The sequence below is a fragment of the Mustela nigripes genome, chromosome 10 (genome assembly GCF_022355385.1).
Source record: "Mustela nigripes isolate SB6536 chromosome 10, MUSNIG.SB6536, whole genome shotgun sequence".
Classification (NCBI taxonomy): domain Eukaryota; kingdom Metazoa; phylum Chordata; class Mammalia; order Carnivora; family Mustelidae; genus Mustela; species Mustela nigripes.
Window position 1 is genome coordinate 31,487,750 of NC_081566.1, and position 25,154 is coordinate 31,512,903.

Sequence of the window (25,154 nt, forward strand, 5' to 3'; positions counted from 1 at the left end):
TGTCACTCCCTCCTCACACTCCTCCAGTGTCCCCATCACACTCAATAAAGTCAGAGGCTTTTCATAATGTCAGGTCTTTAGGTGCGTGTGTATTGGGCATGCTCCTAAAGCTTCATCCCCTACCCTGAGCCCCTCTTTCTTGCTGGCTGTTGCTCAGGTCCCCTCACCATCTTGACCTTGCTGCTGGGATGTCTTCTGACACATTTTGCAGGTGTCCGCTTACATGTCACCTCCTCAGACAAGCCTTCACCAGCTATTAATCTAAAGAGCTCCCTGTACTCCCAGCCCCAACTCTCTGATCCTTCTTCTGAGCATTTAGCATGGATTTTATGCTTGCTGTTTATCTTTCTCATGAGAGTGTAAGCGCCATGGGGACAGGTACTGTAGCTGTGCTGTCTACCTCTGCCTTGAAGAATGCAGTCTAGCTCAGTGGGGGTGGCTTCTGCTCCTGGGGTCATGAGGGACCACAGGCTGGAGAACACAGTGAGGACCCTGACACTTTTTCTCCCTGTGCCCGCCCAGGTTCTGCAGATCTGCCCCAAGGACATGAGAGCTGACATCTGTGTGCACCTGAACCGCAAGGTGTTCAAGGAACACCCAGCTTTCCGGCTGGCCAGTGACGGCTGCCTGCGGGCACTGGCCATGGAGTTCCAGACAGTGCACTGCGCCCCGGGGGACCTTATCTACCATGCAGGAGAGAGTGTTGACAGCCTCTGCTTTGTGGTCTCCGGCTCCCTGGAGGTGATCCAGGATGACGAGGTGGTGGCTATCCTAGGTAGGTGTGTTCATTTTGTTGGACATACACCTCTGGGGACCAGGGTTGGCCAAGTTACTGGGCAGCTCAGTGCCACTGTGGCCTTCAGCCAGGGAGAGCGGGAACCTCAGGGCAAGGCCAACTGCTCGCCTCTATCCGACACACAGATATTTGAGTGCCTGCATTGTGCCAGTTGCCATCTTAGGCACTTGGGGTATTTCAATGACAAAAATGGGTTTTGTCCTCTAGGGGCTCCCAGGCTACTGGGGGAGAGGAGCAAATAAGCAGACACTTGTATACTGCAGAGGAAGGATCTAACTCAGTATTCAAGTATCTGGAAGGCTTCCTGGAAGAAACAATATGTAAGCTAAAACCTACAGACTGGAGAAGTGAAGGGCAAGGGGGTGTCCTCAGCAGGGGAAGGCACGTGCAAAATCCCGCAGAGAGAGCAGGATGTATTTGTAGAACTGCAGTGTGTCCCTTTGGCACAGCTGGAGCAACAAAGCAAGAAGGGCCATGGGTGGGAGCTACGTCCTAGGCAGATCATGGCAGGCTCTGGGAGCCACGCTGAGGGACTTGGACTTGACTACGGTGCATGTGGGAGGTTAAAAGCAGGAGAGAGGGTAAGTCAGATTTGAACTTTAGAAAGAGAACTATAGTTGCTGCTTTGGGAGTGACTGCAAGGGGTTGGCTAGGGCAGGGAGAAGAGGTTGGAGACATGCTATCCAGCATATCCAGGTGGATGGTGCCCCAGACTGACACTGTGGTGGGCAGAGGGAGAGATCCAAATGGAGTTGACTCATTTAAGAAGTTGAGTCAACGGAGGATTTGCTGGGGCAGGGGTGGGGGGGTGGGGGAGTGGTTGAGGACTACAGAATTTCTCACTTGGATAACAAGGAAGCCGGCTATGGGGGATGTGGAGGATGGAGCAGGGGATGCGGGGGACATGTTGGTGCTTTGGCCTTTTGAGCATCTGCAGCCTTTGAGAGATTCATCTGATTGTCTGAGGAAGCTACAGAACAGCTCTTCACTGGGGCCATTTCTAGCTCTCCGAAGGGATCAGCCATCAAGTACTAGCCAACATTTATGCTCATCTAGTCGGTGCCAGGCATTTTACGTACATATGCTCATTTAACCCTTGCAGTAACCCTATGAAGTGATTTTATTATCCCCATTTTGCAGATGAGACAGTGAAAGCTCAGAGAGGTTAGGATGAGGTCCATGGAGCCAGCATCCTGGAAAATCTCCACTCTGATCCATTTTGGAATACCACAGTCCTAAGGATAGATTACATAGCTTGCTGGCCCATTATATTTCCAGATACCGCTAGACATTGTGGACATATTTTACCCTCTATATATGAATTCTTAAGAAACTGAGGGAGGGAGAGGTTACATTTTGTGAAAGTTAGAAATGAGATTCAAATTAAGTAACTAAGCATACATTGTGTGTGTGTGTGTGTGTGTGTGTGTGTGTGTATACATATGTATATATATATATACTTTCCAAACTTTGTTCCTGCTTGACTTTGGAGTGCACAATATGCAGCCTTCCTGTTGCTTCCCTGGCCCCAAGCCATCTTTCCCTCTTGATTACATTCTGCTCAGGTTAACCCAAGGATGATTTATATTCCTTCAGCATGAGCTGGCAGATGGTCAGAGGGAGCCTGGGGTAGAGACTGGGTGCGGGGTGGAGGGTGAAACTATTCTTTGCTAAAATAAGGATGTGGATTCCTGCTCTCCACTGAAATCTGTAGACAGGGTTATTCTGTTCCTTGCTGTCCTCATCCACAGAGAACTGAGATTTGACTGTGTGTAGGACTAGCCCACATGAAGGGGACAGCTACTGCTTTAGTGGCTGAGAGGCGGAGAGGCCCTTCATCCCTTCCTTTAATCCTCATCGGTGTCCTTGATAAAGAGGACTTTCCATTGGTAATCACCATTGAGATATTCACCTGGCTAAGAAGTAACTAGTGATTAGTGAGCTCTTCTTTGAGTTGGAATTGGAATTGAATTTGAATTGATCCTCTGGTTAAGGGCATCCTTCATTCATTTCTGCCCCCCCCCCCCTTTTTTAAAAGATCTTATTTATTTGCTCATCAGAGAGAGAACACACAAGCAGGGGAAACAGCAGGCAGAGGGAGAAGCAGGCTCCCCAATGTGCAAGGAGCCTGATGCGGCATTCCATCCCAGGACCCCGGGATCATGACCTGAGCTGAAAGCCAGCTCAGGACTGAGCCACCCAGGCATCCTGGCCCATCCCCCTTATTGGTAACTCACCAAATGCCTTTCCAAGGCATCTACACCTGTGACCAGCACCATCCCTCTCCCATCCGCAGGGCCTCATTAGTGACCCACCTCACACAGTTGTGTGTTAGGAGTTAGGATTGGGCAGTGAAGCCTGGAGAGAGTTCATAAGTGCAGAAGGCTTGACAAAGGCAGGTGATTGCTTCCCAGTGAGTTCTCCTCTCTCTTCTCTGTTCTCGTGGGGAAGCCCACCAGGGCTTGATCCACTGTTGATTTACTTGGTCACTTGACTGCTTCTCGAAATTCAGCCCTCTGTCTCTGGCTGCCTGCCTACCCAGCCTGCTCTGGTTAGCAATGCGAACAGGAATTCTGGAATCAATCACTCAGCAGCTTCACATTCGGGGCAGTTGTTGCCCTCAAGCTGTCCCGACTAGAAAAAGCATCTTCGCTGTGTCCCTGGAGCCAGATTAGCTCCAAAAAGTAGGTCCAAACTTGAGATCCTAAGTAGCCTGTAACATTTCAAGAGGTTCTTATTCTATAAAAAGACATGAGACAAGTCCTTTGACCAAACTTGAACTCTGGGCCAAAATGCGTAAGGTTCCCAGCTATTTGCTCCCTGGAGTTCTATTGTTGTTGCTCCTTCCTAAAGAGACTATCTTTTGCTCACTTTACTGAAATCAGTTGTTCATGCAAAGGGAGTTCAGGTGACAAGTGGTTGCTAAAACTAGAGCTCTATTTCCTTTTGATACATTTCAGTTCAATACAACCAAAATTTATTGAACATCTACTACTTAAGAGGTGGCTGTCATAGAATTGGGAGTATCAGTGGACAAGAGATTAGCTCCCCTTCCAAGAGCTTCTACAAGCACAAGAGACTGGTGTTATGAAAAAGTGTTACCTGTTCTAGAGGGTCATCTCAGAAGTAATTTTTAAGCAGGTACAATACTATATCTAGTGCTCCAACAAGGAAAAAATAAATAGCCAGGGAATCCTTAATTATCACAAAGCCAGAGGCTTTAGAATAAAGCCCAGAGGTCATCTGTCACATTCAGTTGTCTCTACTGTCTTGTTATCAGATCGCTTATTTACATTCTGCTAATTTGTTTTTTCCTCCCAGTTCTAATAGTCTGCTTAACTTTAGCACAAGAATAAGGAAAAGCGTATGTAGTCATAACTGTGTTCAATAAATGTTAAAAATAGAACCCTTTCTAAAAAAGTTTTCTACGAGAGTGTTTGTCAAACTTTCTCAGCTCAACTCACCTAGGAAATGGTGTGTTGTCTCATGAATGAATAAACACATGTGCGCACACAGTCATAGGTCAAACTCAAGTGCTTATTCTTGCCGCAGGCGATGCGACCTGGTGCTTTCTATTAGATTCCATTCTCTTTCATTTAAAAAGAAATTGACGTCATGACTCACTAAATTGCTTTCTTGACTGACGCAAAGCCTGCCGTTTAAAAACGGGGTTCCACCAACGTCAACAGTACTTTTGGACTGAAAGCCTTGCTGTCCCCTGAGGGCAGAGACTACGCCTGCATCATCTCTTCTGATCTCCTTTTCTTCCGATGTTCTCTGCCTTACAACTGAGAGGACATTTTCTCAATCTCCTTTTGGAATTCTCTTAGAAATCACACATGTCTTCTCTAATTCAGTTTGGCAGTTCTTTGAAGTAAATTCAAGCCTTCAGCATGTTCATTTTATTCATTATATTTTTAAAGGCATTTTCTCCCAGTTTGTCATAGCTGTCAGGATAAAAAGGCATAGGTACCCATTTTACCCCTCCCCAAGTGGTGGAGATGCCCACGCACCTGCAAGTAAGTCATTATCTTGGTTCTGTGACACTTGACCAAAGTAGAGGAGTCGTGGAATTTCTTCCGGGCTCTGTCTGCTTGAGTGTGGTCTGTCTCCCTACATTTTCATCTCAAATATGCAGGGTTTAGATGATCTTGTTTTCCTGTGATTTAGTGTCCCTATAGTAACTTCTGTGGGTTTTATATTTTAATACTTAATTTGTATTTAAACCCTGGATCATCTTGTGTCCTTTCTTTCTGTTTTGTTGTTGTTGTAGTAGTTTCCATTCCCTTGGGCGAGGTAGAATCTTTCTGGCCAGACTGCACTGAGGAGTGGAAAGAGCCATGGGCCCTGAGCTGGAGACTTGCCCATAGCCCAGGCTCTGCACAAACTCCCTGCAGAAATGCCCCCACTAACCGATGAAATCTCGGGGTCTCCTGCACTTCTCCTCACCCCATTACACTGTGTCAATTGCATGTTTGCTCCTCTGTCCCTCCTTGTGAGCTGAGATCCTTTGATTTCCTATCTCTAGCTTAGCCCAGCATATGGAAGGCACCAGGGGCTCTTTGCAGAATGGAATTGAATTGAGCTGAAAGGCAAAGAGAGACTGAGCAGTGAAGGGCTGCTAGTTCCAGAATAGGGGGTCTGGACTTTCTCTTGTGGGGATGAGGAGCTCAGAGAACATTTCAAACATGAACGACATGAAGATGTGGGTCCCACAAACGCACAGGCGTGGAGGCTAGCTAGAAGATTCAGATGAGCAACGATGAGAGCCTATGTATGGTGGTGGAAGGGAGATGTGGGGACGAGCTGCAGCCCAGAGATATTAGGGGAGGGAGAAGCTTCTGGCTGGGGTTGGTGAGGGAAGGGAATAGCTTCTGGCAGCTCATGGACAAGCAGGAGGGCCAGAGCAAAGATGAAAGGTTTATTCTACTGAATTTGCTGCGTCATTATGGAACAGATCTAAGTGTGGCTCTCAACTAGTGGAAACTCTTCTCAACTTATGGATGAGCCAGAGTCTGCCCAGTGAAGGGAAGCAGTCTTGGGGAAGATTGATAGGCAGGTCGTGGCTCATCACACACTCTGAATTAACTTATGATCTGCGGTCCTGTCACTATTGAACTAGGACTTACATGTAGATTCTTCTTACATGTACATGTAAAGTTGTAAATGCTTATTTACAGGTGAAATCTTTTTTTTTTTTTTTAAATGAACAACCCCTTCTCTTGGTTCCTAATTTGGAAGACCCTTTCATCTTTGCTTAGTTAGATTTATATTCCAGAGGAGGAGGACCTAGCCTAGGATGGTGGCTCTGTGAAGGTGGAGTTAGGATTTGGACATCTGAGGTAGGGCATTCTAGATGGAAAGAATAGTGTGAGCTGAGGCCTGGCAAGGGAGAGTGTGTTGTGTAAGCCCAGGACCAGTACTTGAGTTAGAGTTGAGAGCCCCAAGGGGCAACAGTGGAGCCTGGGGCCAGAGAGGCAGCTCAGAGCTCATTTCTAAATGTCAGCATGAGGAACTAGGCTGTGGGGAAATCACTGAAGATGATGGGTAAAGTGACACCATTAGAGCTGTGCTTTGTAAAAATTAATGAACTAGACACAGAACAGGGAGGGAGGGCAGTCAGTGACTCTGGCATGTAGTAGAGATGAGAGATGGTAAGGTACGGGCAGTAGAAATGGAGATAGAAATAGGGTTGCCAGGTCAGATATAGCACAGCCAGTTAAACTTGGATCTCATATTAATAGGTAATTTTTGACTGAAGTATTTCCCAAAGATGGAATGGGATATACTTACGCTAAAAATAAAAAAGTATACATTTATCTAAACAGGGTGTCTTTTTTTTTTTCTTTCTTTCTTTTTTGCTAAATTTGGCAACCTTTGATGGGAGGGATGTGTTGATGAGACATTCTGGAAGGAGAGTCTGAACGACTGTACGGAATAGGATATGGAGAGGAGCCAGAGGGAGTTGAGGGAGGTGATTCTGACATCCCAGTGAGTGGGGAGATGGAGGCACTGGAACAGACAACGCTGAGTCAGGAGGAAGACATAGTGAGAGAGGAAGGTGATGAGCTTGGCTTTGACTTGTTGCATTTAAAGACCAGTGGGGTATCCAAGTGGAAAGCTCAGAAAAGTGGGTCTGGAACCGGGGAAAGAAGGTAGGGCTCAAGACAGAGATTTAGGATTCAGAGGAAGGACTAGGAAATAGGCAAAACAAACCAACAAACAAGACTGGTGCAGAGAGAATACAGGTATCACATTCATTTTACGAAGTGACCAAGTATTTCAGAGCATTTTTTTAAAAAAGGGAGTCTAGGGTGTCTGAAGATACTAGTTAAGCGTCTGCCTTTGGCTCGGGTCATGATCCCAGAGTCCTGGAATTCAGCTCTGCATGGGGCTCCCAGCTCAGTGGGAAGCCTGCTTCTTTCTCTCCCATCACCTCTGTGTGTGTTTCCTCTCTCATTGTGTCTCTCTCTGTCAAATAAATAAATAAAATCTTTAAAAAGAAAAAGAAATGGGAGTCTACCCATTCAGAATGCTCATGAGGAATTTTATTTTATTTTATTTTTTTAAAAGTTTATTTATTTATTTGACAGAGAGAAATCACAAGTAGATGGAGAGGCAGGCAGAGAGAGAGAGAGAGAGAGAGAGAGAAGCAGGCTCCCTGCCGAGCAGAGAGCCTGATGTGGGACTCGATCCCAGGACCCTGAGATCATGACCCGAGCCGAAGGCAGCGGCTTAACCCACTGAGCCACCCAGGCACCCCGCTCATGAGGAATTTTAAATGGGATTAGAAACTCTTATGATAAGTAAGAAAATATAATTTTTAAATGCAGTATGATCTCGGTTATGGGGAAGAACACATCTGTAGATAAAAACCCACAAACATCTCTACCCACATGTCATAGTTGATGTTTTTAGTCTGTGAGCCTATAGGTTATTTTTGTTTCCCTTTGTCATATATATATTTATCTTTCAAGTCTTCTTTAAAGGAGCATATGCTCTTTTCAAAATGAGGGATTTTTTTTTTTTAATTTAAAATGGAACTTGAGAAAGTCAGCATTGTTTCATATATTCTTTTGGTTCTTAGGTTATCATTTGAAAGAATAACATTTTTTTCAGAAAGCAGTCTCAACCGCATTTCTTTTGTTATTTACCAGTCCGGTCAGAAAAAAAAAAAAGACATTACTTAGTGGGTAGTACCCAACCCTTCCCTGAAACGCTTCTAGAAAAAGGAGATGGCTAGGTGGTGAGGACAGAGTGGCTATCTACCCAGAATTTTGAAAAGATCAACAACTTTATGTAAAACCCTCATTATTTTGGAGATGGAGGAGCTAAATCCTTCACGGAGCTGCTTCCCACGATGCCTGTGAGCTGGAGGGGCGGAGGGAGAGGTCCCCCACTTCCTGTGCTACCATCTTCTGGACTGCCCCTGCCCCCCACTGCCCTGGGGACCTGGCGTAGCTGCTGGTAGAATATGGCCGCAGGGCACCATATAACAATGTCACTTGCTCGTGCTCAACCCAAGGGGAAGGGGCTGTGTTTAAGCATCTCAATGCTCCAACCAAGCATTAATCTTCATACAGCTGTTCCATCATCCAAAGCAATTACTTTAAATCCACACTCCCAGGGAGAAGCTAGCCTAGGAATCATCTAGAACTTCCAAAATGCATAACATTGGTGCCTGGTAATGCACAAGGTACTTGACTGAGGCAGGGTAGAGGTAGGGACCAGGTTCTACTTCTTTCATTCTGTTTTTATTTAAGCAATTAAAAAAAAATTGGTTTGTAGTCTCTGAAGACACTGGAAGTTTGCAGAGTCATTAGATCTTTCTAAAGGAAATTCTTACAACTTTAGTGCCCAGACAGATGGGAATGGTTACAAAACTATGGTAAATTGAGGCAGCTGTTACGATAATGATATTAAAAAGTGTTATCGGCATGTGAAATGTTGTAAATATAATGTTAAGTGGGGTGGGGGGGAGAAGCAGAGTCTATAGCTGTATGTGCTATAACCCCAACTGCATAAAAGGGGACTTGCAAGAAGAAAGATGGGAAATGTACCAAAATGTTCAGAGTTTTCTAGGTGGAGGCCTGTAGAGCCAATATTTTTCCATTTCTCACTATATTTCAGTCATTTTCTGCAGCGCACACAGTCTTTTATAAACAGGAAGGGAAAAAAATCAACTCAATTTGCAATTCTTATCTGCAGTGATCTTGGAAATTATCACCTGCCTTCAGTGAGAGATTTGTGATCTGTTTACTTAGCAGAGACACATTGGGCTAATTTAATTTTACCTAATTGCAGTCGCAAAGAATAGAAGAAGAGCGTCATGATGTTTCCAAGCCATTGCTGTAATGTAACCATTACCGAGTGAGTCTGCGTTCACAGAGAGAGGCCAGTGCTGTTTGCTCCTGCTCAGTGTAGTCTCCACAAGGAAGCCTGGTGACCCACCTTTGGCTGAAATTTTTATTCCTTAAAGGAGAGCACTTGTATGATAGGGTGATTTCTTATCTTTACATCTTCTTTTTAAATTCATCTATAAATTTTCAGCTTATTAGCTAGATAGTCGTGAATTATGGGACCGTTTCTGAACAGGTCAGCAAATTCCTTCTTGGGCCAAGCTGACAAGGTAGCTACCTGAGGACACCCAGGTTCTTTGCACTGGGACTGGGGCCCAATCCTCTCCTCAAAGGTGCCATCCTGAGACATTCTAAGACTTTCATATCCTGGCTCACCTTACAGTGTTCCACTCAGTCCCATCTTTTCCTTGATATATTGATTTATTCACTCCATAAACATGCGAGGTGTAGTCTGGGGATTGAAGATACATCGGCAAATCAGACAGACACACCTGGGATAGAGCTAATAGCCTCATCCGGGAGACAGATAAACAAACACACAGTTTTATAGCATAGTATGCCAAGGGCAATATGAGTAAGAACAAGATGCTAAGGAAGCTTATAAGACAGACATCTAATCCATCCTGGCCAAGAGAAACCAAGGAAGGCTTCCTGTCAGAGGTGGTACCTGAGCTGAGAATTGCATGATGAACTGAACTCCACTGGAAGCAGCAGTGGTAGTGGGGTTTGAAATGGGGGATTAAAGAGAAAGTATTCTAAGCAGAGGGGACAGCATTTTCAAAGACTTTTTTTTTTTTTATTTTTAAAGATTTATATATTTACTTGAGGGAGAGAGAGAGCATGGCTAGGCATGGGGGGTGGGGACAGAGAGAGAAGGAGAGAGAGAAAGAAAGAAAATCTCAAACAGATTCCCCACTGAGTGCAGAGCCCGACTCAGAGCTTTATCTCATGACCCTGAGATTATGACCTGAGCATAAATCACTTAACCAACTGCCACTCAGGTGCCCTGAGTATTTTAAAAGACTTTAAAGCAGAAGAGTGATATTTGTGTTTAGAGAGGTCATCTTGGATGCTGTAAAGAGAATGGATAGCAGGCAAGAAGACCAGAGAGGAGGATGTTGAGAGATGGTGTGGCTTGAATTGATTTGATATCAGTGGAAATAGAGAAGAGTAGACAAGTTTATGAGATCCTTGAAGGATAAAGTGATTATAGCTTGGTCTTTTGTTGGATATGGAGATGAGCAAAGGGGAGGGGTCAGGAATAACTTGGACAACTTTCACCAGGACAGGGAACTCTGGTGGGTGGGCAGGCTGACCTGGGGGTGGGACCAGTTCCATTCTGGGATTTGTGGGTTTGAGCCAAGTGAAAATGTCCAGTGTGAGGTTCTAGACTCAGAAGAGAGACCTAGGCTAAAGGCATAAACATGTGGACCATCAGGAACCAGGTGGCAGCTGAAGCGAGGCGAGAGGCTGAGAAAAACCCAGAGAGAAGGAAGGGCAAGAAGCAGTAAGGTCTAGAGCAGAGCCCTGAGGAATGCCTCTATAGGGGACAGGTGGAGAAGCCAGTGATGGACTGTCAGCAGGGGGGAGTGGGCTATCACAGAAGACAGGGAATGAGGGAAGGAACACGCCAGTATTTTATGGCGCACTGAGACATGATGCTGCCAGTTAAATGGTGATATATGGTTGACTGTAAGACACATTCTGATTTCAGAGATAAAAAAATGCTCGACAACTTAAGTATATATTAGAATCAGAGAGCTAGAATAAGTTGAGGACTAAAATATACCTTTTAGATTGATTAGGAACAGAGCTATGATTGACTGTGGTGAGAGTAGTGTTAGCAGGGGCTGGGGGATAGAAGCAAGATTAGAGTAACTTCAGAAATGGGGGAAGGTGGCCATTAGTTTCAGGGTGCTTGATAAATTGCAAAGATCTTTCAGAGTTCTGAACCAAGAGAGAAATAAGTAAGAGAGATACCTGTCAAAATATCACCTCTTTTTTCTGATTAAGCTAATATTGAAGAATATGCTTTGTATCTGTATCCAAAAGGTCTTCCCCATATGGAACCCCGGAATTAGCCTACCCCGGTGAGGGTCTGCCTCGCAGATCGTACGACATGGAGGCATGGAAAGAACACGCTTCCTGCAGGCAGGCAGATTCTGAAGAGAGCAAGGGGCTGGCCTACTACGCATGTGCAGGTTCTTCTTCCAAACTCCTCACACAGATGAGGGCCACTGAGAGGCCAAGAGGGTGGTGCGACTGGGATTGCCTTTACAGAAGACGAATATTGGGGAATGGGGGTAAATCACCCCTTAACCCTAAGAGTGTAGAGATGCTGTAAATACTATTACCCAGACATTGAGTCGTAAAAGAAAGGAGAACAGCCCAGACCAGTAACCTCATTTCCAACCATGCCCCTTTACCCCTCTCGCTGTTCAGAAAAATTACCCATCTCTTCCATGTGTCTCAGGTCTCTTGCCTAGCCGTAGAAGCCCTACTCCATTCTTAGTTTTCACTATGAATTCCCCATAGCCCTGCCCAAGACAACCTCTAATGTATGTTGTTATTATGTTTTTGTTTTATACTTTGCCATTACACACCTTTGGTTTGTCTTTCACCATGTAAGCCTCTTGAATGTAGAGACCTTGTCTTTTCCGCGTTCTGTGCCCTGTCACCTCTGGAACGCTGCCTGGTCCATGACAGGTGGGGCCAAATTGTTGAACTGGAATGAACTGGGTGCCAAGAGATGGTGAGATGTAACCCCATCTTTGGGAACCCCCAGTCTCATAGCTGTCCAGGAGAGAGAGGCAGGGGCCGTTCCCATCAGAGCCAGTGTGTGACATGACAGTTCCTGGGTTTGATTGACCAGGGATGTGGCAGACCCTCGCCAGTGTCCCAAGTCCAGAGGTAGTTTGCTGAAAAGCCTAACAATTGTTCTCCTTTGTACTAACTTCGAAAGAAGACAATTAAAAAAAAAAGAAAGAAGACAAGTGTTTCTTAAACATCTCTGAGCTCTCCTACAAAAGCTAAATTAAAGACCAAGCCTCTCTAGAAGGAGATGCCTTTCTCTGAAGTGGGGTGACATGTGTGCCTCTGCCTGGAACCCAGGCCTCCTGAACATCTCCAGGCCCCACTTTCTTTGTTGGCTAAAGAAATCCAATAAAATGTGTTGGCTCAGTACCTAACACCACAGCACACTCAGATAAGACCTGGCACTTAAAGCCGAGGCTTTGTTCCGAGTGGTATATTTTCACAACTTGGACAGGAAAGTGCATCGAGGAGGTCTCCACGCTGTCTGTATTGGATGGGCCTCTCACTGCTCTAAGCTATAGCAGGTGAAGCAGAGGTCACCGACTTCCAGCAGCATTTATTTTCTCAGTAAGAGCAAAAAAAAAGGGGGGGAGAGGGATGAACTTTGTAGCTTCATTACAAATAAAAGAAGGCAAAATTTACCAGGTGTCAAAATTTCCCTATCTACTCTTTCCCGTGGTCTCAGATGACCTGAGGGAAGAGCCATAGATGCATGTGGGAGGGTTAAGGATTCCAAATTAAGCTGGAAAGCCTGGACTTCATCATCTTTCGGGTAAGGGACACGGTGGGTATCTATGGCAGTGTCCTTGGCTGGAGTCTGGCCTGGTACCCAGTGCACCCTTGGCAGATCCTGCCCACCCTACCCCTGCCCTGGCCTCCAGTCACTGGTCTGAGAAGTGGTTGAGTATCACCAAGGTATTTCACTGAAGTCCTTGGATCTTTGGCTCTGAATGTGCTTCCAGAGCTCCATCATGACGTGAGTGCTGGGCCCTTCTGGTGCATGGAAGCCCACGCCTTTCCCCGCAGCAGGGGGAGAAATGTGTGGATGGACCTTGCCTACAGCAGAACCCACTGTACTGCCCCACCAGACTGTGGACTCTGGAATTGGCTAGGATGCGGGTTTAGCTGCTCCACCAAAAACCCAAAGTAAAAGAAGCTAAGACAAGACAGACACATGTTTTTCTCTCCCGCCGCAGCCCAGGTATTAGAGCTGGTGTGTCCATTTCATGGTGTTGGGTGCCCTGCTTGCTTCTTGTCTCTGGCTTCATCCTAACTAGGTTGTCACACTGGCCTCCTGGTCTAAGAGCACTCACATCCTTGTTCCAGCCAGGAGGAAGGGAGGAGGGGAGAAGGGCAGAGCAGGACTCTGGAAGTTGTGCACATTCCTTCTGCAACCCTCACCTTAACCAGAACTTGGACAAAGGGCCACAGCTAGGCGCAACGCGGTGTTTATCCCGGTCATCTTTGTGCCCAGCTACAAGTCATCGTCTCCTTTACTAGAAGAGGAGAGAACCGGTTTTGGAGAACATGAGGATTCCTGGGCCATAGCTCCTTAAGGTCAACCCTGACTCTGATTTATCCTTTTTCCCATCACCTAGCATGGTGCCTGACCAAGGTGAATTGGGCAATCATTTAACCTCTCTGGAGCTCACTTTCCTCTCTTTAAAATGGGCCTGATGATCTCTGTGGAATTCACTTCACAGGGCATTAGGAGAATTCTTCTTTCACTGTGTCTCTGATTTACTGAGCACCTACTGTGTTCCAAGCCCAGGGCTAAGTGCTTTCTTCATATTAATTTCATGTAAGCCCCACCATGGCCCTATGAGGTGGGTGTTAGCATCCACATTTCTTAGCTGGGTCAGTTGAGACTAGGAGGGGTTTAGGAAGAGGCCCAGTGCATTGGTTTATCTCTGTATCTAGTATCCGCTGAGTGTCCATCGTGCACCAGAGCCACTGCTGGGATCTAGGGCTTCTGGGGATGGGGGGTGTTTCTAGAGGACAGCGGACACACGTAATGGGAAGATGCTCTGGCCAAGGGCTCAGGGAGGAGGTTGGAGCGTGTTTGGAAGCCAGAGCAGAAGTTATCTGGACCAAGGAGCAGGGTGGAGGTCCGGGATGGTGCTGGCAAGGCCCTGAGGGGAGCAGAGAGCCAGACTTGAAGGGACTGTAGGAGTTGCAGTGTGGCCAGAGGGCAGAGTGAACAAAAGAGGGGGCAGGGGCCCCCTCGGGCTCCCAGCAGGGGAGTTCAACCTGTCTGGCCCTGAGGCTTGAGTTGAGGGAGTTCGATAAAGTGCTTGGAAAATGTGCCGTGCCGGGGGCGGCACCAGGGAGGGAGGGCGAGACTTGGCAAGTTCTCTTAGTGTCTTTGCCACGTCTCCGAGGACCAAGGAGGGGACCTAGATGTGACATGCCTGGCTTATGTGATGAATCCAGGAGGTCTGAACCTCCCTTGTTCTCATCCTCATCCTCCTGAACTATACTCCGTCTACTCCGAACTTCCCTGGAAATATTTGTCCAGCCCCTATTCTCTGTTGCATAAGCAAAATTATTCCCAGGGCCAGAAGACAGAATGGCCGACCCCCTGAGCTTCTCTCAGTGGTGCCAGGGTCTCTGTGGTCCCATTTTACCACCCTGATGAAGTGAGTGACGAGGCCCCTCTGGTCTTAAAATGGCTTGAGGGCAGAGGACCTCCTGATGCCCCAGAGAGGAGGGAACTAGGTGGTATGGTAGGCTGAGGGTACTGACCCACCCTGCACTCTGTGTCCTGGCACCACTCTCAGCAGCCCCAGTGTGGCCCTAACAACATCTCGAATCCAGGTGAGATGGATTTAAGCAGTGACTGAACAAGTTGGTGTCAACGGCTCACTCTGTAGAGTATGGAAGGCACTTAGGTGAGTTTATAGCTGAGTAAGGAGACTGGGTACTTCCCTCAAAGGATTACAAAATATACTGGCAACACTCATCTCTTCAGGTGAGTGAAGGAACTACAATCCAAACATGGGATAATGTAGGTACTTCCTTTCCTCCTCTGCAGAGCCCTATGACATGCCTCAGGGCCTTTGTATCTGCTGTTTCCTCTCCCTGGACTCATTCATCTCTGTGCTGTATATTTTTTTGCTGGTTAATTGGAACTCGTCCCTCGGGTCTCAGCTCGGACATCCTTTCTCCCTGAAAGCCTTCCCTCACCCCTTGACTTGAGCCAGACACCCCTCCTGCCTGGTGTCCTGTCATGTTAGAATTAGGCACTTACCGCTGAAGTGTTATAGTTTGCTGGGTCTCTGTCTCTCACTATATCATGTCTGTCCTTCCCCTGCTATACCTCAGCTCCTAGGACAGTGCCTGCCAAAAGTTGCACGACTGACTGAATGAGATGTTTCTCTTTGGTTCTAGAAATGGTTGGTGACTTTAGAAGCAGATAATAACTTCTACTGCAGCCCCCCGTGAGGGCTCCTTGTACGAGCACACAATAGGGAATAGTGAGGAGAAGCACCTGGAGATTGCAGTTTTGTTCTTACCCCTCTGGCCTGGCAAACTCACTCAGAGCCCGTCTTTGAATAAACAGGGCCTTTTCTAAGGGTTCCAATTGTCAGTTTCAGAGCAGAATTGCTTCCCTGTGACTTTTTAGCATTTGGGTAGGTTGTTTGATCCTCCTGGGGTCCCAGTTCCAGCACCTCTAGAATTCACCCTGATTACCCTTCCCAGCCCCCCACTCCCCCCTTCCATGACCCGTCGAGCCCCCACATGTGGGCATTCCTGCCTCTGCCCATCCTTAAGTTGAATTCTCTATAGGGTCTTCTTCTCCTGTGCTCCTTGCAGAGATCTGCCCTCCCTCTCCCTGCGCCACCTCAGCTCTGTGTCCCACCTCCCACCTCTGCCTTATGAATGTTCTTCAGTCCCACGGCTGTACCCCATGGGGTTGTTTATGTCCACTGCACGGTGGAGGTGTGGGACAGACAGCTGCATTGACGTGGGGCGACAGGGGGAGGAGGATTAATTATCACAGGGATGTTTGCTTGAAGTTTTAATTAGACTGCCTTTCCTTACTTCCCCTCTTCATTCTTTTTTCTTTTCCCCAGCTCAGAACATCCACTTAGAATGTATTTTAGAAACTTGGAACGTTAGGTTTTAACATTCTGCACCCAGCGCCTCAGTGTAATAAATAAATCAATAAGCTGATTGCCTCCAGTAGTTTGATTGCCAAGTGCATTGGAGGAACTTTTGTTTTTCAGTGAGTGATCATTTCATGCTAGGGAACAAGGGATGAATGTGGGTGTAGGGCTTGTCCTGGCCTCGGATTCGTAACCCTGACCTGGGACGTCGTTATTCCCAGAGCTGTGCGTAACTTACAAGCAGCCTGCTCAAAGCTCTGTATCCTTCCCTTTGACAGTTTCCCCAAGTTCCATGTCATAAATATATTTCTCATTTCCGAGAAGAGGCTTAGGTTTGTTTAGAATCTAACAGGCCCCCTGACACCACACTCTTAAATCTCACTAACAGATCATGTATACCAAAAATGCTGCCTTGACAGGAAGAAAGATCATAGGGTATTCCATTTGGGTGGAAAATCAAATCCAAGTTATAAAAACACTTTGATTTCCTGGACCTATAGATTAATCATGATTATCTTACCGTGAAATACTTCATATAGTAGTAACTAATCTCTATTTATTGTTTGTGTTTAAGCCTTGGATTGGAAAACTTTCTCCAGTGGACTTGTTGTCATTTCTAAAGATGCTTTTATTAATTTCATGATGTGTTACAAACATAATATGGTTGTCCTTTATTTTATGCAATAGTTTGAATTTCTACAGGTAAATCATATGTTAAACATACACGAGGAATTATTATTTTACTTTCTGGGTTCTTTTCTAATTGGAAAAACTACTCCCAAGTTTGTTTGAGAAGTGTAATGCTCATTCATTAGGTTTTATTTAAATGCAGAACAGGTGACCCTTGAAGAATGTGGGGTTAGCGATGCTGACCCCCGTGCATATCTACATATAACTTTTGAACCCCCAAAACTTAACTACTAATAGCCTATTGTTTATAAGAAGCCTTACTGATAACATCAACAGTAAATTAACATGTGTTTTGTATTTTATATGTAATATAGACTATATTCTTACAACAAAGTTAGCTAGAGAAAAGAAGATGTTAATAAAAAAATCGTTAAGAGGGGCATCTGGGTGGCTCAATCAGTTAAGCATCTGCTTTCAGCTCAGGTCACAAATCCAGAGTCCTGGGATTGAGCCTGGCCTTGGGCTCCCTGCTCAGCAGGGAGTCTGCTTCTCCCTCTGCCCCTTACCCGACTTGTGCTCTCTCTCTCTCACTCTGACTCTCTCAAATAAAAAAATAATAATAATAGGGTGCCTGGGTGGTTCAGTGGTTAAGCCTCTGCCTTTAGCTCAGGTCTTGATCTCGGGGTCCTGGGATTGAGCCCCACATCGGGCTCTATGCTGAGTAGGGAGCCTGCTTCCCCGTCCTCCTCTGCCTGCCTCTCTGCCTACTTGTGACCTCTCTCTCTCTCTCTCTCTCTCTCTCTCTGTGTCAAATAAATAAATAAATAAATCTTAAAAAGATAATAAAGAGTTTTAAAAAATCATAAGGAAGAGAAAACTCATTTACAAAAAAATCTACATGTAAGTGGACCCGCGCAGCTCAAGCCCGTTCAAGAGTCAGCTAGGATCTTAATGAGAATCAGGCAAGATTACTCATGGTAATCTATGTTCGGTAGCTCTGGCTTTGTCATACTACGTTTCATCAATAGGAGGCTTTAAGATTTGTCAGTTGCCTCATGTTCTCACTGACCGATACTCAAAACTTTCAGGAGAGTCTGCCCCTGTTAGAGCCCCTCGTCGCTCTTTCCTGTCCCATTCTGTCAGAGCAGGAAGTGGAGTGCCCAGCTCAGGGCTGGGATCCTTTTCAATGTTCTGGTGAAGTATTAGCTAACCTATAAGTAATTTCTCATGGGTGTCTCAGTCCAGAGTTCCATGAGCCTGTGTGTTCAGGTGATCTATTTCTGCATAATAAACCTCCCTTAAATTTAATGGTGTAAGAAATTGATGCCTGTGTCTCACCATTCCATGGGGTCTTTAGCTCAGCTGATTGGTTCTGACTTGGGCTTTCTGCATGCAGGGCTGCACGCCAGCTTTGGCCGGGGCTGTGGGCATGTGAAGGCTTGCCTGGGCTGGCTGGCTGACCAGACGGCTCATTTACATGACAGGCAGAGGCTGGCGGTCAGTGGGAGCTCAGCTGGGCTGTCCCCCAGAGCACTGATATGTGACCTCTGGTGTGGTTTGTCCTTCTCAAAGCATGTTACCTGGATTCTAAGAGGGAGCATCCTACAGTAAGTGTTCCAAGAGACCGAGGCAGAAGCTGCAAGTTTTTTTTATGATCTGGTCTCAAAATCCCTGCCACACGCTAGAGAAGGGACTAAGGCAGAGTCCAGATTCAAGGGGAAGGAGATTGGGCTTTGCCTCCTGATGCCTCTTCACCATCTACCACATTATCACGTAAAAATGAAAGGCATGGGAGGCATTCGAGTTAAGTGTAGGAAGTTATGGAATGCTTCCTGTGTATGAACAAATGGCCAGCCTTCTTGGTTGGAACTCAGTACCAGGGAGCCCACACTGAATGAACCCCACCCCATGGAAGCTGGTAGCACCCCACAGAGAGAAGCATTCCCAGCCAGTGGCCCCAGCCCTCAAGTGACCAACTCAGAGAGCAGATGATTGAAAAACACCTCGGAGGTGAATTTAATTAGTGCAGGTTTAAAGACATTGTTCTCTAAAAGCTCCCCCATGCATGATACTGAGTAGTAAAACTGTCTTCATAAATCAGAACTGTACATCACCTCATAAACACAGAGGAAACTCTGGAGGAATGTGTCTGGTACAGTCCATTTCTTGCTCACACTTGGAGGTGCTTGGAGAAGGCTATGCACGTGGAGTACCCTGTATCCTTAGAATGGAGTCTTTGATGTTTGAGAAAAGATCAACCAAGCGTCCAGGCGCTTGGAAGTCTAATCTCTTCTTGGCCAAAATGACAAAAACGCCCACCCTGTTAATCATACGAGTCAAGGGGACCTGGCTCCCTGCTGGGGAGTGTGACGGGTCTGGGTGCGTGGGACAGCCGCTCTCCAGAGGGTGACGAGGGTTCCTTTCCACCCTCATAGCATTGTTTGTTGGCCCCTGCATACTCCTCTCTGGCTCCCCGTGGATTCAAATTTGTGTTTATCTGTGCTGAAAATTTAGAGGCACGATAAACAACATTTCAAGCTATTTATAACCAGATGCTGTGCCAGGAATGAATTAGGCTTTGCATTAGACATATGTTAAAATGTTGGACTCGGGGAAATGTAGGGAGAATATGCCTCGATGTGAAAAGCAGATATTTAGAGGAGGCTGATGGAAGTGGGACCCAGAATATGGTTACATGGAATTAGTACTCTGTTGGCTTTTTATTTTTTTATTTTTTATTATTTTTTAAAGATTTTATTTATTTATTTGATGGACAGAGATCACAAGGAGGCAGAGAGACAGGCAGAGAGAGAGAGAGGAGGAAGCAGGCTCCCTGCTGAGCAGAGAGCCCGATGTGGGGCTCTATCCCAGGACCCTGGGATCATGACCTGAGCTGAAGGCAGAGGCTTTAACCCACTGAGCCACCCAGGTGCCCCTCTGCTGGCTTTTTAAATACACTCTTGAGGAATGCCAGATATGGAGTGGCTTGGAGATGCCATGTGGAGGGGGCCCATAGTTTTACCCTCCCAGGAAGGCCTTTGGCAGCAGTGAGGAACATGGAAGCAGGTAGAGGGGAAGGGTGAGGAATGAGACACCATACAAGCATAAACCCGAGGGCTGCGGACAGAGTATGGAAGAGAATGAACTCTACCCCTAGTGCCTTTTTCCATGTGAATCATCCTAAACAGAGGAGAACTGTCCTGATGTTCAGCTCCCGAAGGAAAGTCCACACCTTCTCCATAGTGTTCGTCTGTCAGTCTGTCCCATGAATGGAGATCCACAGTCCGCCCTGCTTCCTTCCTTCTCTTTTGCCTGCACTTACTGGCAGAACTATTTGGTGCCAGACATGGTGTGATGTGGAGGGAACTCTCACGTTGGGAGTTCCACAATCAACAAAGACACAGACAAATCACGTGATTATAGATTATGATTGGTGTTTTGGGAGAATGGGGGAGCGATAAAGAATAACAGGGGGTTCCCACTTTGGATAGGATGTCCAGGAGGTAACATGACCCCAAGGTCATTGGCTAAACTTTGACATGTATTATGTAGTATTTTAAAGTTTCTTAAATTGCGTGTTTTTAAGGTTCAAAATAAAACCTGTTTTTGTTTTTTGGTTTTTTCCTTTCCTGAGCCCATGTTGCAGAATGTAAAATGGGAGATGGGGGAGCGAACGGGGATGGCCAGATGCCGTCTGGTTGACACTTTCTTCACCAGAACTTTCTCTCCTTAGGGAAAGGAGACGTGTTTGGAGATGTGTTCTGGAAGGAAGCCACCCTGGCCCAGTCCTGTGCCAACGTTAGGGCCCTGACCTACTGTGACCTGCATGTGATCAAACGAGACGCCTTGCAGAAAGTGCTGGAATTCTACACGGCCTTTTCCCACTCCTTCTCCAGGAACCTCATTCTCACCTACAACTTGAGGAAGAGGGTAAGCTGACAGCTTCAGTTTCTTCTCCACCAAGAGCTGTCTCTGTGCACTTAGCATAACCACACAGGCCAAGAAGAATCCTCTTGCGGTTTCGGAAGGGGAGCAATTGTTTCTGAGCGTGGTTTGCACTTCAGAGCTTTTGCTATGAAATAAGGGCAAGAGGAATGTTGCTAGATTAAAAGATGGATTTGTTTTGCTCCAGAAGGGATTTGTTTGTGTATCTGTGTGTTTTTTCCCCAGCGATAGCTAGACCTTCTAGCATTTTGAAAAGGTGAGTTAAAAAAAAATGAGGTCATTAGTCAGTAAAATGGCTAAGGGGGGCTACTTAATTAAAGTAAACTGAATTTTCCCTGGTGACTAGGACTCACTAATTGGTGTGAGGCCATTAGTCAACTGGTAATAATAATTTTGAAAAGCCATGAAGATGAGTCAGTTGGGTCTAGAAAATCAGAAAGGTATGGAATCTGATTGCCTAGAAAATATCTTGTAGACACCGGCCTATTTAATGGGTTGTGAAATGATGAGTAATTTTAAGAACCAGAGAAGATTTCTTGTCTGAAATTGTTTCCTTCACCCTCAAGTGATCGGGATTGCTCCATCCATCTCTGTGAGGGTTAAAGTATTCATTTGTCTTATACTCTTTAGATTTTTCTTGACTGATTTCTTGCCCATCATCTGTCTCTTCTTGTGAACAAGGTAGCTCTGACCTATAGAAACCATCAGGAAGGATTGTTTTAAGAACCTTTCCAAAAATGACCTCATAGGGGGCACCTGGGTGGCTCAGTGGGTTAAAGCGTCTGCCTTTGGCTCAGGTCATGATCGCAGGGTCCTGGGATCAAGCCCTGCAGTGGGCTCTCTGCTCAGTGGGGAGCCTGCTTCCTCTTCTCTCTCTGCCTGCTTCTCTGCCTACTCGTGATCTCCTTCTGACAAATAAATAAATAAAATCTTTAAAAAAAAAAAAAAAGACCTTAGAATCTTTCCTCCAGCACTGTTCTTCTTGTGGTCCTTGTCTCTGTGTATGCTTGTATCATGCTGGTCCATGTATCATGCTGGTGTACCAAGTTGGAGACTCTGGCATTGTGGTTGACTTCTCCCCCTCTCCTGTGTCTCAGGTAACTCATTAAATCCTTTTGGTTCCACCTAAGCTCTCAAACCTGGGTCCACACTTTACTTCCATCCTTGGGGCTCAGCCCAAGCTCTTGGGACATGGTGCCTCATTCCTGACCGTCCCTGTGTCCTGCAGCGCACAGTAGGTTCCTGCGTTGTGTCAGTGTTCAATGCAGTGCTCCCTTCTTTGGCCAGTGGTGTGACCTTAAAAACAAATTGGATCATGTCACTTCCTTTGTAAAGACTTTTTGCTCCCACCCTAACTTTAGGATAAGGTATGTACACTTCAGGATGGTTTCTGTGGCTTTTCACATCCGACGCCATGCCCTGCTCTGCCATCCTGACCACTCTTAGCATGAGAGCTCTGCCCGCTTCTGCCCTGCTCTGCAAGCACGCCACACCCTTTCAGAGCCCTGGGCCTCTGCCTGTGGCTTCCTCAGCCTGGCATTCTTTTTTCTCCTGCTGTGTGTGACAAACGCCTGTTAACCCTTAAGATGGCTGAAATGTTTATTTGTTCAATCAATCATCGAACCCAGTGTGCACCAGCGGAATGAGCCTCAACATACAAAGCTGAACCACACTCAGGTCTCAATCCCCTGCATCCTAAAGTCTAACAGAGATGAGCCCAGGAAGGCTGGATACAGTGCACAATGCCGAGTACGACGAGTGTGATTTGTAGGAGATACCGCGGGAGTGTGGAGGAGGAGGCCGCTAAAGGGGGAGTTGGGAAGTAAACGTTGTGGCAGGGGCTCGAGACACTTGAGCTGACTCTTACAGGACGGAGTCTGCCTAATAAAGAGAGAGGGCAGCTGTGGCATTTGGAGGGGCAATTTGAGCCAAAGCACAGAAGAAGAAAATAGCCTTTTGTCTTTCAAGTTCCTTGTGCAAGGTTCCAAAAGCCTATCGTTGGGTGCCCCAACAATATGCTCCCACCTATTTTATTTTATTTTAAGAGAGTGAGCAAGCACAAGCAGGGGGAGGGGCAGAGAGAGAGAGAGAATATTAAGTAGGCTCCATGCTTGGTGTGGGGAAGCTGATGCAGGGCTCTATTTCATGACCCTGATATCATGACCTGAGCCAAAATCAGGAGTCAGAGGCTCAGCCAACTGAGCCACCCAGCTGCCCCTGCTTCCAGTATTTTAAATCCTTTAATTGTATTGTCGTGTGTGAGTCCCTGCTCAGAGACTTAGGAGGGCAAGGCCTCAGTACCTTGATATCCTCAGTGCCTAACCCAGTATTCAGGATTAATGAGCATTTGGGGATGCCAAAGAGAAAGAGATGGGATCTCTGCACCCCAGTTTCCACATTGTCAAATGTGAGGTTGTAGCTGGATCATTTTTATGGGTCTGTGATTTGAAAACTTGTCATTCAAATTCTCGTAGAGTGGGCCGTGGTGGAGAAGTATATATTCACAGTACTTCCTTGTTTATTTGGGAGCCTGGAATGCTTTCTGGTCGTCCTTCTAGCCACGTGGATTCTTCTAAAGTCTATCTTTTTTATTTTTTCCTTCTTTTTATGAAAGCAAGTTGATTATAATCAGCTTTCAGCGTTGCTGATAATATAGGTTGAAAAGAAGCGCAGTTCGGGTTATTTGGAGTAGTAATCATTTTGGAATAATTGTGAATCAAATAAATCTGTCTTAAAAAAAAAAAAAAACAAGGACAACAACAAAAACAACAGTGCCTCAGTGGTCAGATTGTTTTTGTAAGTGCAAAGTGATTGACAGCTCTTGCAGAAGGGGAGCCCCGGGGGTGGCATTTTTGAAGGGCTGGGGTGGAAGAGGCTTGGGCAGGGCCTGTGTGGCCACAAGGTGTAGAGGAGTCATCCAAGTTGTAGAATATATGAAAAGGAACTTGGGAAAGGTCAGAGGTGTCCAAGTAGGCAGTGCCGAATGGTTCTTAAGGTATTTAGACACTCCCTAGATACCATCAGACATGTGGTGGAGGAAACTGAGACACCCAATGGAGAGTCACATCAGTTGACCTTCAAATGTCCTTCCAATGGTAAGTGCCTATGAGTCTGGTATGGAGCCAAGACAATTTTAGGGAGATCCTTTATAGGAAGAGGTAGGCATTGTTTTTCTTGGAAAAAAGAGGCTTGTCATTTTGGCATTGCCATTGTAATCTCTCATTGTGTCCTTCTGAGAATTCATCGTTAACATAGGGCATAGAAGACAGGAACATTACATGCATGAATTATTCTTGTAGCTATTTTTTTTCCTGGCAAAGTAAAGTGTATTCTTGTGGCTGTTTCTGTCTTGGCAAAATCGAGTGTTATTTGCAAAGATTCCTGAGAACAGAGTGCCTTTGACATCTGCTTGGGGAGTTGTGTGGGTCTGGAGAAGTCCTCTACGGCACAGCAGGAACTCGGAGCTGGCGGTGCCCCCATGGCCATCCAGTCTCTCCTCTATTTTCCCACCACCCTCATTTCACAAATAGGACTTTTCAGAGAAAGGTCACAGAGCCGGGTCAGTAACCAAAGATTTAGAGGCACCCCTGACTCACCGCACAGGCCCCCTGCAGGTTCTCCCAGCTCATTGGCCTTCTCTGGTCTCTACATTCTTACCCTCACCACCCCATCCCCAAATCCATGTATGTGACTACAACCCTGCTCCTGGCACTGCTCTTGGGACCCAACTCAGGAAGGGACCTGTCACCTTCCTCGGTTTCCTCCCCAAACACCTGAAGTCCTAGGCAAGGGTGAAAGGGGCAGGACCCGGAAGCCAATCCAGCATTTTCCCTGCTTGTGGACACTGAGCCAGATGAGACCCGGTCTGTGTCCTGCCTCTGCCACTTAGTGCTTCTGCAAGAGTTGTTAATGTTCCCGCATCTTTCAAATGAGGGTGATGAGAAGGTCTACCTTGTACCATAACTGTGAGGCTCAAATAGGGTCTTCCCGGCAAAGCTCTCACACTCAGGGTCTCGAGCACAGTGCGAGCTCCCATCCATTGTGGCTCGTCATCATTTCGTTTTATCCACTTGACAGGCTGCTCCACTCTGCTCTTTGTCACCGCGCGCCTTCTGGCAAATGAGGAGGCAGTTCTTCTGCCTTTGCTTATGGAGGGTACTCGCTCTGCAGAACTTTCCGCAGGGCGGATGCTGTCTCATAGCAGAGGAGGTGCTGGCGGCTGGGGGATGCTGGGGGGGGGCGGTTCTGGCCCGCCCCTAGAGGGGTCAGCACTCATTCTTCTCACTGGTTTCATTGCAGAGGGAGAAAGTAGGCCATTCTGACATCTTTGTTCAGTCACCAGGGGATCAGGGTTTTGCCAAGAGGAAAGCACAGCATCCTTGTTTCTTCTGAGGGATGTGGCACATGTCCGCGAAAAGCAAGGGTAAGTGGAGCCTTCCTCACCCCAGGCCCTCAGCATTCTAGGGTCCAAGCCTTTCTGGGCATTTTCCTCCAGGCCCT

At 46.5% G+C, this 25,154-nt stretch overlaps 1 protein-coding gene across 2 annotated transcripts in view; it reads left to right on the forward strand.

Annotated features, from left to right (window-relative positions):
* KCNH1 (potassium voltage-gated channel subfamily H member 1) overlaps positions 1 to 25,154 on the forward strand; it is a 407,094-nt gene that overhangs the window by 296,023 nt on the left and 85,917 nt on the right. For both annotated transcript variants that reach the window (XM_059412951.1, XM_059412952.1), the window contains exons 9-10: positions 523 to 775; positions 20,443 to 20,639. In XM_059412951.1, the coding sequence (XP_059268934.1) occupies positions 523 to 775; positions 20,443 to 20,639 (450 nt within the window). The remainder of the gene's footprint in view (positions 1 to 522; positions 776 to 20,442; positions 20,640 to 25,154) is intronic.